Here is a 16381-nt window from a genome sequence, read left to right as displayed (position 1 = left end):
CCAACAACGGAAAAGGATAATTGCCGGATCATTTTCCTAGGAATCCTAGGGATCCTGTAATCTTAAATCGTGCGGTCAGTTTTCGTTAAATATTATTTATATTTGAATTTTAAATTTTAATGATTTCTGACCACACGACGTACGATGAACTAATACGATTGCGGGATCCCTAGGAAAAGGATTCTCCGAATCCTTTTCCCCCAACAACTTGGTCAAGCGACAGTGATGTGGATCTCGACGCCGTCTCGTAGACGATGTACTTGGCCATGGGGAGTGTTACTCTTTGTCGTAGACTCGTAGCTGTAACTATCTAAAACCTCTCTGGAACTTGAAGTCTATTTTATGCTTTTGAAGGTTGAGCTAGGCCACATATGACTAAACTCAAAATAATTAGTTGTTTAACTCATCAACTAGCTTGGCACACACGTACGCGTGTGGTAATTGGCACTTTTGATTTTTTTTATTTGAAAAAACCAAAAATAGAAAAACAAGTAATTGTTGCAGCCCTATTAGATTAGGAATGTGATTGTGTAAATCCTAGTAGATATGAGAATGTATCTTATATTCCTATTAGGAGTAGATTACCTATTAAATGTTGTAATCCTAAGGGGTACAAAATTAACTTTCCTTACTACTATAAATAAAGGCACAATGGGGTATAATAACACACACTCACAATTACACATCTCTCTTCTCTCTCTATATGCCGCACCTTCTCTCTCCGTATGGCCTCCATAATTATTTAGTAAATTATGCCTACAACACGTTATCAGCACACTCTTGATGCTGTGCTAAAGAGAGTTTATCTTCAATAAGGGGAGTATTACATTTTAATCATTCTTTTTATGATTAATTTATTATTTTATTGAATTGATCTACATACTATTGATTCAATTTATTATTATTTTTTTGTGTTGAACGTAATACAATGCATTGAAGATGCAATTCCGACTTTCCGAGAAGGATAATCTACAAATTCAAAGGCATTTGTTGTTTTCTGCTAATCAGGTACGCTTAAAATAAAGTAAGATATTTGAAATGACCAAGAAGCATGAAAACATTCCCCATGATGCATGAACCCCCTATGTTTATATTTTCCTTTCGATATATATATATATATATATATATATATATATATATATATATATATATATATATATATTGTATATGTTCATATATTTGTTTCATGCATTACGCAATTTTTGCTATGTGGAATTTGTGAGTCAAAGAAACGAAATAAAATAGAAGCATAATTTTTTGGGTTCTGAAAACCCTAATGCTAAAATCTGGAGAAAAAAAAAAGAAAAAAGGGGAACTAACCTCATCGATTTGCTTGGGTTTTGTTGCGTGTGCAAATCAGGCCCTAGGCCTGGGTTTGACTTGTTGGGCCTCTGCCCTTCCAAACAAATAGAGCCAACGTCTTTTTCGCTGGGCTTTCTCATAATCTAGCTCGTGCCAGACCAAGCCAGAATGTGCTGGGCTTGTCCCGCAAACCCGGCCCAACCAATTAGACCTGGGTTTCTTCTCCTTTTTGCTGCTGGACTGTTCCTCTTGGCCCGTGACTGCAGCAAGCCTGCAAGCTTGTTTGTGCAGATTGATGGGCTGCTTGCAACAACCTTACAAGAGCCCAGCCCGTAGCATAATGTTGCAGGACTTTGCCTAAAGCAGCAGCCAGCACTTTGACTGTTGGGCTGCCCTTGTTTCCCGGCCTAAAGCCATTTTTTGGCTCTTTTTTTTTTTCAGCCCGCACCCATAATAATAATAAAAATATTTTGGTGCCCAATGTCACAACCTTAACCAATTTTAGGGTGTTTCTTTTGTATGGCTTGTAGCCATCTAGCCCAAAAATATGGCTTGAAAGTTTGTATTATTATTTTACTTCTATGATTGACCTATAAGGGTCCTGATATATTGAATTAATTAAAAGTGACATACAGTCCATTAATTTGACAAGAAATCCAAAATTATTGACCTGAAGATCACTTTTGGACATTAACGATTCAATAATTTATTTTTATACTTTGAACCGTTGACATACTTTCGTAGTAATGAAGCTCTCACACTTGAGTTCCCTAAGAACCTCAAATCCACTACACCCAAGTTTAATGCCTTTGAAACCCGAAGTTTCAAATTTAGTGCCTTTGAAACCCGAAGTTTTCATAAAACAATACACCCATGAAAACCCAACGTTTTTCATGAAAACCATGTCTTAGAACTCGAATGTTCTAACTTTGATGCTTATGGATGATTCATTCCCATAGTACCAATCACAACTTTGTTCCCTCTAATTTAGTGGATTGTCGAACTGTCACAAGTTTGATTTTTCCTAATTGGGATGTTTCTAATAAAAACCACCATATGTGGGGTACAAGCTGTGAATCTCCACTTGACTATCAAGAAGCTGGGAAACCATTGAAGCCAACAATGGCAAGGAAGTGTTGAATAAGCCTCTATCATGATCTTCATTTGAAGACTTATGCCCGAAGCATTACAAACGGAAATATCTCTCGAACGAGGATTCCATGGCTCTTTGGTTCACTCATACAGACCGTTTAATCATGAAAGACATTGCCTGAAGCACACCATGATTACGTCCATGAATGAGTACAATTCTGAACTTTATAAATCCGATCGAATTTTGGCTAGATAATATTTTTCTCGTCCTTTCTTGTTTCTAACTCACTCTTGAAACAGCAAGTGTAGAAAACGTAAGTTTTCCAAATTCTTGGATCTGATTACTACCCCAAACATATGGTATAATCAAGGCATGCCAAGGTGTGGCATCATACCCAAAACGTGATCCTTGGCACCTAAGACGTAAAACTTCAAGAATAAAAGGATAATATTCCCAAGCCTTAACCCTGCAGAATCTACTTCTGTCTTGATGAAATAGATCGTTGGTTATGCATCTGTTCATGCCCCTACCAATGTTGTTGAGGAGTACCATTCTAGTAGTCAATATGTGAGATTAATTTTGCTTCACCAAACACCATTGGAAGAGCCGAATTTTGACATGGATGGCCTTGTTGGCCGAATCCCTTTAGTAAACTATTCACTTTGTAAACACTTTTTCCATGTTCTTGGATTCACGTTTGCTATTTGTTTTACTTATGGATAATCTTATTGATATTGTCCTCGAATAAGAGTTAATTGAATCATGTTTCTTAATACATGTGACCGATTCAATTAAACATGCGATTAGGTAAGAATGCGGGAAAGTTAGTTGTCTGGATGAATGTGTACTACGCACATTAACTTTACACCTAAATCACATCTCTAACAACGACTTCAGGTCTATCCAACCTGATTAAAAACATTGGCACACTCCTGAATGGTACTAAATTACCATTTAAGGGACCTTAAATTCTTCATGTCGTTGAGGTTTTAAGAATATTCGAGATGACAATGATCATAAATGAATCATTGAAGAAAATAGAGTGAAATACATTTGCACCACCTCCAAAAATGAGCCTGAACTTTGATTTGGGGCCAATAGGCTGTCTCCCAACTGGGGCACATGCCACATGTGGCCGGCCTAGAGCTGGGTGATTGAGCAGTTTACTTGTTTTGGCACGACCGTTTGGGACACTTAGGTCGAACAATAATGCTACGATGCATTTACTTACCCGAAGTAAGGATCTTGTGCCTACAAGCACACTTTGCCAAGTCTGCTTATTAGGGAAATTGATATTCTAAATCATCCCTCACAAAGATACGAAATCACCACTTTTCATAAGTGGATTCATAGGAATATATGTGGACTAATCCAACCAAAATGTGGACCATATAAATACTTATGGTTTTGGTTGATGAATCGACAAACTGGTCACATGTTTGTCCACACACATTGCTACTAAACCTCCTGGTTGATTAATGGTTCACTGCCCTATTTATCCCTTAAGAGCAAGTCCACCATTAGACCTTGCTCGGGGGACAGGCGAGAGGAAAGGGCCCGAAGGCCGATGGGTTCGGCTCCAGCGTTGGGCAGCCCGAGGGCCAGGCCCGTGAGGGATTGCCAGCCCTTCAGCCCAATGGGTGTGACGTCAGGCTGACGCCATGCCTGGCGTCGTTCTTTTTTTTTTAGTTTTTATTGTGTCAGGCGCGTGCCCCTCATGCGCGTGTGGGGGCGCGTCAGCCGACACGTTTTTTTGTGTCAGTTGTACATACGTCCATTGACTTCATACTTGACTTTCGGTGTCTTTCCTTGCAGAACATCGTTGAACACTGGGGATTGGGCAAAGACGTTGAGGTCATTTTGAGCTCCCGAAACCCCGAAAAAGGCATGCCAAATCCATGTATCAAAAGATGCCACTACCTCAAAAATGATACTTTTTGCTCATTTTCTGTCTCCATAAGCGCCTTGCCATGCACTTGGATAATTTTTCCACGTCCAATGCATACAATCAATGCTCCCAATCATCCCAGGAAAACCTCGCATCTCGGCCTTCTTCAGAAGCCTTTCCAAGTCCATGTGAGTTGGTTTCCGGAGGTACTTTGCGGTGTAGATAGATTCGATTGCTTCGCAAAACCTCATCAGGGACTCAAGAATGGTTGATTTCCCCATCCTCGCTATCTCATCCACTTGGTCTGCAGATGCTCCATACGCAAGCATCCGCAGCGCAACAGTAATTTTTTGCTCGGGAATGAGACCTATAGCACCACAAGCATCATTCTTTTGCACAAAGTAAGAATCATGGTTGCAAACAGCAATCATGATTTTGTTGAACAAATGCCGTTCCATTCTAAAATGACATCTGAAGTACGTATCAGGAAATGCACTATTATGGACAAAATAATCATCCAACAGCTCCACACCTCGTTGTTGCCTGCTTCTATCAAGGTTTCTGAAACGGGTGGGCCTGCATATCTGTGCCACAACTTGGATGACTCGACGGGAATGTGAGTCTCTAGCCATTCTTGCTTCGTCATCTCTCATTCTCCGCTCCTCATCCTCTTCCTTCTCATTTTGGGCTATATGGAGATTGAACATTCCTTCAAATTGATTAAACAATTTTTCCTTTTCTTGATCGATTTCCCACATCATGCTTGAAGAAGAAGACATTGTAAGTAGAAACTATGAATAATGATACAGATTTTGATTTGGTGAAGAAGGAAGCAGAAACTATGAATAATGATAGAGATATTGAGAAAATTGGTGTGAGATTTAAAAGGATGGATGATAGATTATATGGAGGATTCTGAAATGATTAGGTTGTAGATAGTGCCACGTGGCATGCCGTCATTCGTTAAAAATCTGATCGAAATCTATCCTAAAAGATTTTGAAAAGATAACGACACGTGGCACGACGACATTGGATAAAAATCTTATCGAAATCCATCACCAATAATTATCTTTTCGGATAATGACACGTGGCGCAACGAGAACGATTTAAAATCCGATCGAAATCTATCCTCAAAGATTCTGAAAAGATAACGACACGTGGCACGATAACATTGGATAAAAATCTTATCGAAATCTATGACCAATAATAGTCGTTTTGGGTAAATGACACGTGGCGCAACGAGAACGATTTAAAATATCTTATCCGAAATTACAAATAAATTTATTTAGTATTATTTTGTAAAAAAAAAAATTAATAATATTTTATTGTCTATTGCCAGGGCTATTCAAGTGCAACGATGGAGATGCAAAAGGCAGTTACTGTTCTTTAAGGCAGTTACTGTTCACAGGGTGGATTGAATAGTGGATTGCCTAGGGGGAGGGCTCCAAGGGTGGAGTTGCTCTAAGGTCCAAGAGACTAGATAATGCCAGAGAGTTTATATCGATGGTTTTTCGATAAAGTATTGTATGTATTTTGGGTTTATAATTGAACATCGAATTCTCATGTTCACCCCAAATAGCCTCGCCTAGTGATCATAGAGCTCAATTTAAATGATCACCCGAATTTTGGTAAACGTAACAAGTTTTCGGTTTCTGCCTAAGGCTATTCAATCTTGTATACATTTATGTCGGTCCGCTTTGAGGCCTATTGCCACCCAACCTATATGACGTTATAGTTGGTTACTGGGTACGAACCTGACGATTTTCGTATTTACGCATTTAGGTGTGCATTCCATGTGCCAAGTTGCAGAGCCGCAAAGTACCAATATGGGTCCTCAAAGAAGGATGTGTATCTTTTGTCAATCATGATTATCCTTCACACTAGCTCTTTTCGAGCCCTTGCATGCGATTTCTTTACCGCTCATTTACGGGTTGTCATTTTAATGAGACAGTATTCCTGTCGTTAGGGGTGATAAGAACGTCAAAGTTCCTGGAAAACGGCGCGAATTTGCGTGGACGTTGCCCACTATGTCTCATTTCGATCCACATACCGCACAAGTGTGATAAGCAAGTGCGATGAATTCTAGCTTTCAAAATGTTGCTCCATACACATTCATTTGATCTAATTAAAGTGACGAGATCATATACCAGCTGCAAACATGTTTGCAAGGACAACCGTACTTAACAGATGTTGAGTCAACATCCTTGGAGGGTGTGCCGCCCCTGTTGGACGATCCAATACACCGGCGACTAGCCAATCAATCTGTCTTGGCCTCAAGCATGACAGATCACTCGGTTTATAGGATTCACTTCCCTAGAAGAGGAAGACACGGCACAATAATGAATCTAAACTCGATCGCTGTCTCAAATCATTTCCATCTCATGAGATTAATCCAGATTACTCCCGAGACTTGAAGTTCTTGGTCCAGTATACTAGTTTGGATGAGCTAAATGAAATTGAAATGAGATTACCATCGATGATGTTTCACTTATATGGTAGCTATCGTTATAAATGAAAAGCGATGATATTGAACTGTGTTCCGTTGATTAAGTGACAATGTAGAACTGATTGGACAACCGAAATTACAACCCAGGTCAAATTCCTTACCAAAGTGTGTTTTGGACATGTCATTCCTACACTGCCCAAGGTAACCCCGTTGTGTTACGAGTGGGAAAGGAAGCGTTATGAGATGAATGAAATAGTGCGATATGATGCACGCCTTACGGCGGAAGGTTTCTCTCAAACGTCATGTGATTGATAGCAGCATTATGAAATGTGGTTAGTATTTCTCCATGGAGATATAGATATGGAGATTTACATGAAAGTTTCCGAAGAATTACATAGACTGGTTCAAATAGTTCCAAATCACAAAACACCATCTTAACTTGTTTAAGGTGTTCACTTACAATCCGATAAATGTGGTATACCCGTCTAAGTGATTATTTGATTAGTCAGGGATAAATTATGCCCTTGCGTGTTACATTATGAAGTCTTATTTCGAATTGCTAGAGTTACAGTTTATGTCGTTGACACGAATCTCACTAAGACTCCGGAAGAGTTGAGAAAATTGCCGAGCACTTGAAGATGGAATTTGAAATGAAGGATCTTGGGAAAACTCGTTTATGCCTTGACCTGAAGTTGAAGCATTGTTCTGATGGTATTTTGGTCTACTAGTCGAACTACACCCCGAATGTGTCACTTTTGAGTATACCTTTGATCTTTCATACATTATATGCAAATGAGACCCTTGAAGAGGTTATGGAATTCGAAATTCCATATCTAAGTTCAACTTTGTGCTTCGTTGTACTTAGCTTATTGTATTTAGACAGGATATCTCATTCGGTGTTGATTTTAGTAAAGATACAGCACAACGCCTACACGAATCCACTAAATTGGTATTAAAGACGTACCATGAAGGTACTACGAGGGAAAATTCCATCGCATCTCGAGCGGATCCAACCCCCCTGATCATTAAAATGATGCTTGCCTTGTTGTTATGCTGATGCAGGTTGCTTATCAAATCCGCTCAAGGCAAAATCCCCAAATGGTTATGTCTTTACCGTTAGGGATATCGCAATATCTTGGAGGTCCACTATATGACTTTAGTTGCAAAATCTTTGAATCGTTCCAAGACTCACCTCACTTCACTACGCCACAAGTGAGACATGGTTAGGAGTTCTTGTTGAACATATTCGAAGTACTTGATGTGTTTTCATCCATTGTTGAGTCCCGACAACGATCCATGAAGATTATGCTGCATGTATCAACCCGACCAAGCCATGATACATCAACGAAGTCAACACCAAGACATATTGCGTCTATATCTACATCAGCAAAGCATCAAGAGATTGAAGTCATGCAAGCCGATCCCAGACAACCTTGTCGACGTCACTGCCGAAGTCAACCTTCCAAAAGCTTGTCTGAGGAATTTGTATGCCTAACTATTCATATGCAATGCTTGTAGTTCTCATTTGGAAGTTATGTCAAACTTAGGGAGAGTATCCAAAAGTATACTCACTTGATCTTAATGTACTTTTTTTCCTTACGATTAGGAGCATTTTTCCCACTGGGTTTTTTCTACCTAACTAAGTTTTAACGAGGTACCCATCATGGGCTGATCATACCCTTGTGAGCTCTTCTACTTGCGTCCAAAAGACGTATAGTTTTGACTTAATGCAACCTTTCACTTTTCTCCTTAGTCTCTGAGTTTTTCTCTCACCTTGGGTTTTACCATAGCGAGGTTTTGTGAGTTCTACTTTTTATGCATTATTCCGTTGATATGAGACTTGCATTTGCTCATTGTGCCGACGACTTTATCAACTGTACTTACTTCATCGCTGAAGACCTAATGCGCCATTTACTTGAGTATTTACACACTCAAGGGGGAATGTTGCAGTCCTATTAGATTAGGAATGTGATTATGTAAATCTTAGTAGATATGAGAATGTATCTTATGTTCCTATTAGGAGTAGATTACCTATTAAATGTTGTAATCCTAAAGGGTAAGGAATTAACCTTCCTTACTACTATAAATAAAGGCACAATGGGGTAGAATAACACACACCCACAATTACACATTTCTCTTCTCTCTATATATGCCACACCCTCTCTCCATATGGCCTTCATAATTTTTTAGTAAATTATGCCTACAACAGTAATAATATATTTAAAAAATAAAAATAAAGTTAGTTATGGAAGTGGGTTTTTTTTTTTTTTTTTTTTTGTGAATTTCTTATTTGATTTGAAAATTTTCATCATTTTTGCCTTCTCCCTTTATATATATATATATATATATATATATATATATATATATATAGATATAGATTACACAAGTTACATTTGTTGTTTATACTGAAACGAATTATCACATGTGGATAAACTTCAAAGTTAGGTTTTTATTATTATTTTTTTTGGAATCAAAGTTAGTTCAATAACTAATTCCTCGTAGTACTTTTTTGTTCGAAATTTTTTCTAACCATTGAAAATATTTGAGAATTAGAAGAAAAAAAATAATTAATTCAACAAATGTGAGAAGTAAAGGGGAAAAAAAAGGAGAAAGTAAAAACCAAAAAAGAGGACAACCGGTATAGTGTGGTACTGAAATATCAGCGTCATGGAGGAAGGTGCCAAAATCCCAACAACATGCCGAACAGCGTCCTCACTCACACTCTGCCTCCCTTCCTTCCCCTTTGATTTGATATTTTTATGCTTTTTACCGTCAAAGGCAAAGTTGCAGCAAAACTATAAATATTATGGGGGAGATATAGAGAGAGATGAAATTAGAAAACGTCTTATCACAAATGTATTTAGATAGGTAAAGAAGCAGCCACATATTTCTTCAATTTCATTCCTTTTTCCACCTTGCCCCACCTTATTATCCCCCCGAACTACACATCCACAACCTCTTTGTTTCCCAACTTCCTGTTTACACACACATACCCCCCCTCTCTCTCTCCTCACTTTCTCTCTCAACCCAACAAACCCAATTGCTGGAATTCCAATCATTGTTCTTGGAGGGAGGTAAAGCTGCTATCTTTCTCTACAAAGTGTTTTTTTATTTGGGGTTCCATTTTTTGTGTTGGGAGCTATACTTTTGTTGTTAGTTGTTGAATTGGAGTATTGGGTATCTTGAATTTGCTTCAAATTGTAGTAATTGCCGTACAAGTTAACATTTTTGTGTGGAATTGGAGAGGGTTTTGGTTTTGGATGAGGGTTTAGAATACTTATGGGTGGTTATGTTCTGGGGTCTCCATGCTAGTTTTAGTAGGAAGCATGCAGGAAACAATGGCTTCTTTGGTTTCCCTTGTTAGTTGGGGAGGTCTTACACTTGCGGGTTCATCCGAAAGGTCCGGCTTGCTTGTTAGGAAAGTTTCTTTGTCTAAGACAAGTTTTAAGGGTAGTAGGAGATGGCATTGTCTAAGGTTATCAGTGTGTAAATATTCGGTCACAACTACTGATTTTGTTGCCGAGCAAGGCAATGAGGTGTCCCTTGATTCTAACAACTATAGAGGAACTAAAGTTGTTTCTGATGCCAATGCTGATTTCGTACTTAAGCCCGGTCCAAAGCCAGTTTTGAAGTCCTCAGGGGGGTCCAGTACTGAACCCCTTTTAGGTATTGATGCAGCTGACTGGGACCCCTCAAGAATTAGCGGGGATTCAGATGAAGAAGAGAGAAATAAGGTGATTGAGTCGCTTGGAGAGGTTTTGGAGAAGGCTGAAAAGTTAGAAACTGCAAGGGTGGGTGAACTGGGTACTAAGAAAGATAGTGCCTCTGTAAATAAACCTGCACCATCCAATACAAGTAATAATTTGCGAAATGCTACACCAGTGGACTCAGCGGCAACTAGTAAGCCTAAAACTTTGAAGAGTGTGTGGCGTAAAGGAGACACGGTCTCAACTGTGAAAAAGGTTGTAAAGGAATCACCTAGAGTTAATAATACAATTCAGAAAGAGGAAACAAAAACAGGAGGAGGGGTACAGGTAGAGTCTCAACCCCGTGCTCCTTTAAGAACCCCTCAGCCCCCCTTGAGACCTCAACCAACATTACAAGCAAAGCCTTCTACAGCTCTTCCACCAATGGTGAAGAAACCTGTTGTGTTGAAAGATGTGGGGGCCGCTGCAAAGTCTTCAGTGATTGATGAAACCGATTTGTCCACAAAAACTAAAGAACGGAAGGCACCAATTTTGATTGACAAATTTGCTTCCAAAAAGGCGTCGGTTGATTCTGTGATTTCTCAAGCAGTTTTAGCTCCTTCAAAACCAGGAAAGGGCCCTTCCCCTGGAAAGTTCAAAGAAGGGTTTCGGAAGAAAGATGCAGCTGGACTACGGAGGCGGAAGGTTGCTGATGATATTCTGGATGAAGACACATCGGAACTCAATGTCTCTATTCCTGGAGCAGCAAGGAAAGGGAGGAAGTGGAGTAAAGCAAGCAGGAAGGCAGCGAGACTTCAGGCTGCGAAAGAGGCGGCTCCTGTTAAAGTAGAAATTCTAGAGGTGGGTGAAGATGGTATGTTGGTAGACGATTTGGCATTCCATTTGGCTACAACTGAATCCGAAATTCTTGGATATCTGTACTCGATGGGAATTAAGCCGGATGGAGTTCAAACTCTGGACAAAGATATGGTAAAGATGATTTGTAAAGAGTACGACGTGGAAGTTATAGATGTTGATCCTGTGAAGGTGGAAGAAATGGCAAGAAAGAAGGAATTACTTGATGAAGATGACCTAGACAAACTACAAGACAGGCCTCCTGTCCTCACTATAATGGGTCATGTGGATCATGGCAAGGTAAATGGCATTCATTTGTTTTTATTTCCTAGTCTATACTTTTTGGCATCCTCTTTTCTTTAGTAGTTCCTGTTGTTTATTTTATTCTATTCTATATTTTGGATTTATACTTCAATATTTCTAATATTTTTCTGTTGGTCACTTGGCAGACAACCTTGTTGGACCATATCCGGAAGAGCAAGGTAATTAGGGCTTGTATAATACTCTAATTTCTTCTTTCAGTTTATTTTGCAATGACCTTAGTGGTACATGATTTGGGATCTTCGTTATTTTTGGTAAACTTATAAACTGGATTCAGTGGTTTGGTAATGGTATATTGAATGTCCACATAAACTATGGAGCTTTGTGGAATTGGTGCTAATAAACTGGTATATATTCACAGGTTGCTGCCTCAGAGGCTGGTGGAATTACACAAGGAATTGGGGCATATAAGGTGCTTGTGCCAATTGATGGAAAGTTGCAATCATGTGTTTTCCTTGATACTCCTGGACATGAGGTACAATCAGTTCCCTGTAAATACATAGAAAACTCTTTCTCTCTCTCTCTCTCTCTCTCTCTCTCTCTCTCTGCATTTAAGCACCTTGTTTTATGTTTATTTTTCTGGATACAAGTTATTTAACTTGCCTGCACTTCTATTTCCTTTAGATGATATCTATTATATCTAATTCCTGTAGGCATTTGGTGCAATGAGAGCTCGTGGAACAAGGGTGACCGACATTGCTATCATTGTAGTGGCAGCTGATGATGGAATCCGCCCTCAAACAAAAGAGGCCATAGCTCATGCTAAAGCTGCTGGAGTGCCAATAGTAATTGCTATAAATAAGGTATATCAAACACGGGTAGTTTTATCTTTTAACTTTTTCTTTGAATAAAGAAAAGGAAAGAATAGATGTTTTTCTTGCATTGCATATGGCATCCCAATTTGTTGAATCTCAATTTTATTTATTCTAAACGTATCAGATAGACAAGGATGGAGCCAATCCAGATCGAGTCATGCAAGAGCTTTCTTCTATTGGTCTAATGCCAGAGGACTGGGGTGGCGACGTCCCAATGGTCCAGGTTGGTGTTTCATGTGGTGAAGTTGTGCTTGCATATTTCATTTATGGTTTATACCCTTTCTGAATGCTTTTTTTTTTTTGCGTGGGTTTGAACAGATTAGTGCTCTTAAAGGGAAGAATATAAATGAGCTTTTGGAAACTGTTATGCTAGTTGCAGAGGTAAGTCAGATGTCTATGAACGTTGACGTATTAGCTGTTCTCCTCCTTGTATGCTAACCTTTTGCATGATTGTTCTAGTTGCAAGATTTAAAGGCAAATCCCCATAGAAGTGCGAAAGGCTCAGTCATTGAGGCCGGTCTTCATAAATCTAAAGGACCTGTAGTTACACTTATAGTGCAAAATGGAACCCTCAAACAAGGGGACATAGTAGTTTGTGGAGGAGCATTCGGAAAGGTTGGTGGATAACAATTTTGAAATCTGAGCTCTTTTTCTTATATGTAGTCCACCTTTATGTGGCTCAAATGGCAACCTTTTGACTAACATGAAGGACTCTTTGTAATGGCCATGGTTAGGTGCGGGCCTTGTTTGATGATGGTGGAAATCGTGTCGATGAAGCTGGACCCTCTATACCTGTTCAGGTTTTGTTCATATTCTTCTTCTTGTACTTTTTGTTTTAATCTTCTATAATTATTTTTCTGTTCTTTTAAGAGTGGCTTAATTCAAAAGTTTTGGTGGATCAAGTGGATCCAAATGTCTAATTTTCATAGGGGAAAACTTGTTAGAAATTCATTGTAGGGGTTCTAATTGGAGAAATGGAAGGTGACATTTGCAAGATACTTAAAATGATGTACATAAATAGATAATTAGATATTGAAATTTTGCGAGTTGTTTGCAATTTAAGTGATAAATCAGTCAGCAACGTTTTTGTAAGTACATTGAATTGTCAACTGTAACCTGGGTTCCTTTCTAGTTTCCGTTATAAAGACAACAGATACGGAATTTGGGTTTTCCAGATGCTGTGACAACTTTTGAGTTATAATTTCACATAAATCAATATGGCTCTTGACATTCAATTGTTTGCATTTGTGCATGTTTATTATTTTGGTTTTCTAGATGCTATGACTGCTTTTGAGTTATAGTCTCGTGTATATCATTATGGCTCTTGACATGCAACTGTTTGTATTGGTACATGTTCATTATTCCTCTGCTTGCCATTTTGCTGGTGTTATGATTCCACTGCAAGATAAACAGCACAGCTGTCTCTACTTGTTAATGTTTGTAACATCACTGTAAACACGTTTGATGTGGTACTGCTTTCTCTGGTCACTAATAGCAGGTCTACATATTATTCATTAAAGCTTATATAAGCAGCAATTTTATCCACTGTCTAAAAGTTGCTTCCACATATAACTGGAATTTTTCAAAAGATATTTTATTATGCCCTCATTGTTGCATGATACTTGTTTTAGTGCCCTGAATGACAATCTCTGTGTGTACTTGTAGGTTCTCGGATTAAATAATGTTCCTATTGCTGGTGATGAATTTGAAGTTGTCAGCTCCCTTGATATTGCACGTGAAAGGGCAGAGTTGCGTGCTGAGTCATTGCGAAATGAACGTATATCAGCTAAGGCTGGCGATGGCCGGGTTACTCTTTCTTCCTTAGCTTCTGCAGTCTCAGCAGGAAAGCTGTCTGGACTAGACTTGCACCAGCTAAATATTATTCTGAAGGTTGATCTTCAGGTATGCATATTGAATTAACTGTCATCAGTCAATAATTAGTTTGGTAACTGGTCCTTTGGTAATCAGTATTTATTTAAACGATAGTGTTGTTATATAATAATTCACGTGTCAATGTTTAGGGATCCATCGAGGCTGTCAGACAAGCCCTGCAGGTGCTTCCACAAGATAATGTCACCTTGAAGTTTCTCTTGGAATCAACAGGCGATGTAAGCACCAGTGATGTTGATCTTGCTGCTGCTAGCAAAGCCATAATTTTTGGATTCAATGTCAAAGTACCAGGATCTGTAAAAAGCTATGGTGATAACAAAGGGGTTGAGATTCGCTTATATAGAGTTATATATGAACTTATTGATGATGTACGAAATGCAATGGAAGGACTTCTAGAGCCTGTTGAGGTATCAATTAACTTAAGCACCTGATCTCTTTGGTTTTAAGAAGGCATTGAAGTTTAGGGGCGTAAAGTTGTTGGAGATTTCAGACTGAGATTTGCAATTGACATTATCACTTGTGTATCGACAGGAACGAGTAACAATTGGATCAGCAGAAGTCCGAGCCATATTCAGCTCTGGTAGTGGTCGTGTTGCTGGATGCATGATAAATGAGGGAAAAGTTGCTAAAGGCTGTGGCATTGAGGTCATTCGAAGGCGAAAAGTAGTACATGTTGGCCTTCTTGATTCATTGAAACGGGTCAAGGAAGTTGTGAAAGAGGTATTTTTTATAGTTTACTTTAATTGTATGGGGCTTTTTGTCAAATTATAGAAAATTGCAAAAAGGGGAGCAACCAAGTGCATGGGAACTGTAAAATAGATTTACCTTAAAAAGTCACAACCTAGCGCATGTTGCATACCTCCGGATCTGCTGTCAGCCTGGATTGCAAAGTATTTGTCTCTTGCACAAATAGCTGAATGATAAAACCTATGGGCTATGCCTTAAGTTGTGTTCATGCTTTGTAGGTGTGTCCGCATTTTCATTGTGGCATAAAAGGTTTAGTTCATGATACTATATATTGTACAAGTTAGTGAATACCCGAAAACTAATAATTAATTTCGATCAAAGTACGTACTCAGTAACATCTTCAGCTTTGGCAGAGGATTTTCTATCTTATTTTTATAATTTTGTTTCTGGCGTTCCTTGAAATTGACTCGAAGTTTTCGTGGTGACCCCGTGTTCAGAATTCTTTTGGCATTGGCATATGCTTTAATGTCTTCTGTTTGCAATAAGCTGCAATTTCTCCTCTTGGCTAGGTAAATGCTGGACTAGAGTGTGGAATTGGAGTGGAAGACTACGACGAGTGGGAGGAGGGAGATACTCTTGAGTTCTTCAACACAGTTCAAAAGAAGCGGACACTTGAAGAGGCATCTGCTTCAATGGCAGCTGCAGTGGAAGGAACAGGAAGAAAGGTGCAAGATTGAAGAATCTGCTTTTGCGCATGTTTTGATGGAAGCAAAATACGTTCACCCTCAATCCGGCATACCTCTATGATCAGTGCCTCGACAGGTTTACATCGGTCAGTACCCGCACGTGCATTTAATTTGAGTGTGAGGTGCGAAGGATCTAATGCAAAGATGAATGTACCCTTGTGTTGTATGGTATTGCACTGTATATAATTCATACAATGTAGATTTGAGCTTGTTTTGTAAAGAGAGGGGAGAGGGACATTCATCAAATTCCTTACAGTTCCAATTTGGGGAAGAAGGGCACTTGTAACACATAACGTTAAAGTTACAATCAAAAGTTACAAAATTCTTTGTGATGCTCTGGCCTTGATGCAGCATCTCATCGCACTTTCAGGTCAATGGATCTACTTTGAAAATGTCATCGTGCACCCTTCCGTTATACAAAATTTCCCTTGTAGTGTATTGTGACTATTTTGAAATGCTAACAACACTGTTTCAAACGGTATGAATGATTATAGTTGAAAGACTCTTGTACATTTCTTCCGTCGTGTCAAATTGCATTTGATAACAAACGTGAACGCTGCAAATGCGTGTTAGATTATCTAATTAAAATGATCTAATACACATTTGCAACGCCCATGTTATAAAAAGATAAAAAGATTCTAGTGGAGAAATC

The 16381-nt window shown here is 38.9% G+C and overlaps 2 protein-coding genes across 2 annotated transcripts in view; one reads left to right on the top strand and one right to left on the bottom strand.

Annotated features, from left to right (window-relative positions):
- Window positions 1-16381, bottom strand: part of LOC126585982 (uncharacterized) — a 96957-nt gene that overhangs the window by 36714 nt on the left and 43862 nt on the right. The window lies entirely within an intron of this gene.
- Window positions 9521-16061, top strand: LOC126585973 (translation initiation factor IF-2, chloroplastic-like). The gene is made up of 12 exons (XM_050250613.1): window positions 9521-11570; window positions 11720-11752; window positions 11953-12066; window positions 12245-12394; window positions 12531-12629; window positions 12725-12787; window positions 12866-13021; window positions 13141-13206; window positions 14072-14308; window positions 14428-14703; window positions 14828-15016; window positions 15553-16061. The coding sequence occupies exons 1-12, from the start codon at window positions 10035-10037 to the stop codon at window positions 15718-15720; spliced, it is 3087 nt and encodes a 1028-aa protein (XP_050106570.1). The 5' UTR covers window positions 9521-10034; the 3' UTR covers window positions 15721-16061.

The sequence above is a fragment of the Malus sylvestris genome, chromosome 10, assembly GCF_916048215.2.
Source record: "Malus sylvestris chromosome 10, drMalSylv7.2, whole genome shotgun sequence".
Classification (NCBI taxonomy): Eukaryota; Viridiplantae; Streptophyta; class Magnoliopsida; order Rosales; family Rosaceae; genus Malus; species Malus sylvestris.
This window is presented reverse-complemented; position numbering and strand designations above follow the sequence as displayed.

Excerpts from the sequence above, each read along its gene's own strand:
- LOC126585973 (XM_050250613.1), top strand. The coding sequence starts at position 10,035 with ATGCTAGTTTTAGTAGGAAGCATGCAGGAAACAATGGCTTCTTTGGTT. Across the intron at positions 13,022-13,140 it reads GTGGAGGAGCATTCGGAAAG|GTGCGGGCCTTGTTTGATGA; the intron begins GTTGGTGGATAA and ends GGCCATGGTTAG. Across the intron at positions 14,309-14,427 it reads TTCTGAAGGTTGATCTTCAG|GGATCCATCGAGGCTGTCAG; the intron begins GTATGCATATTG and ends GTCAATGTTTAG.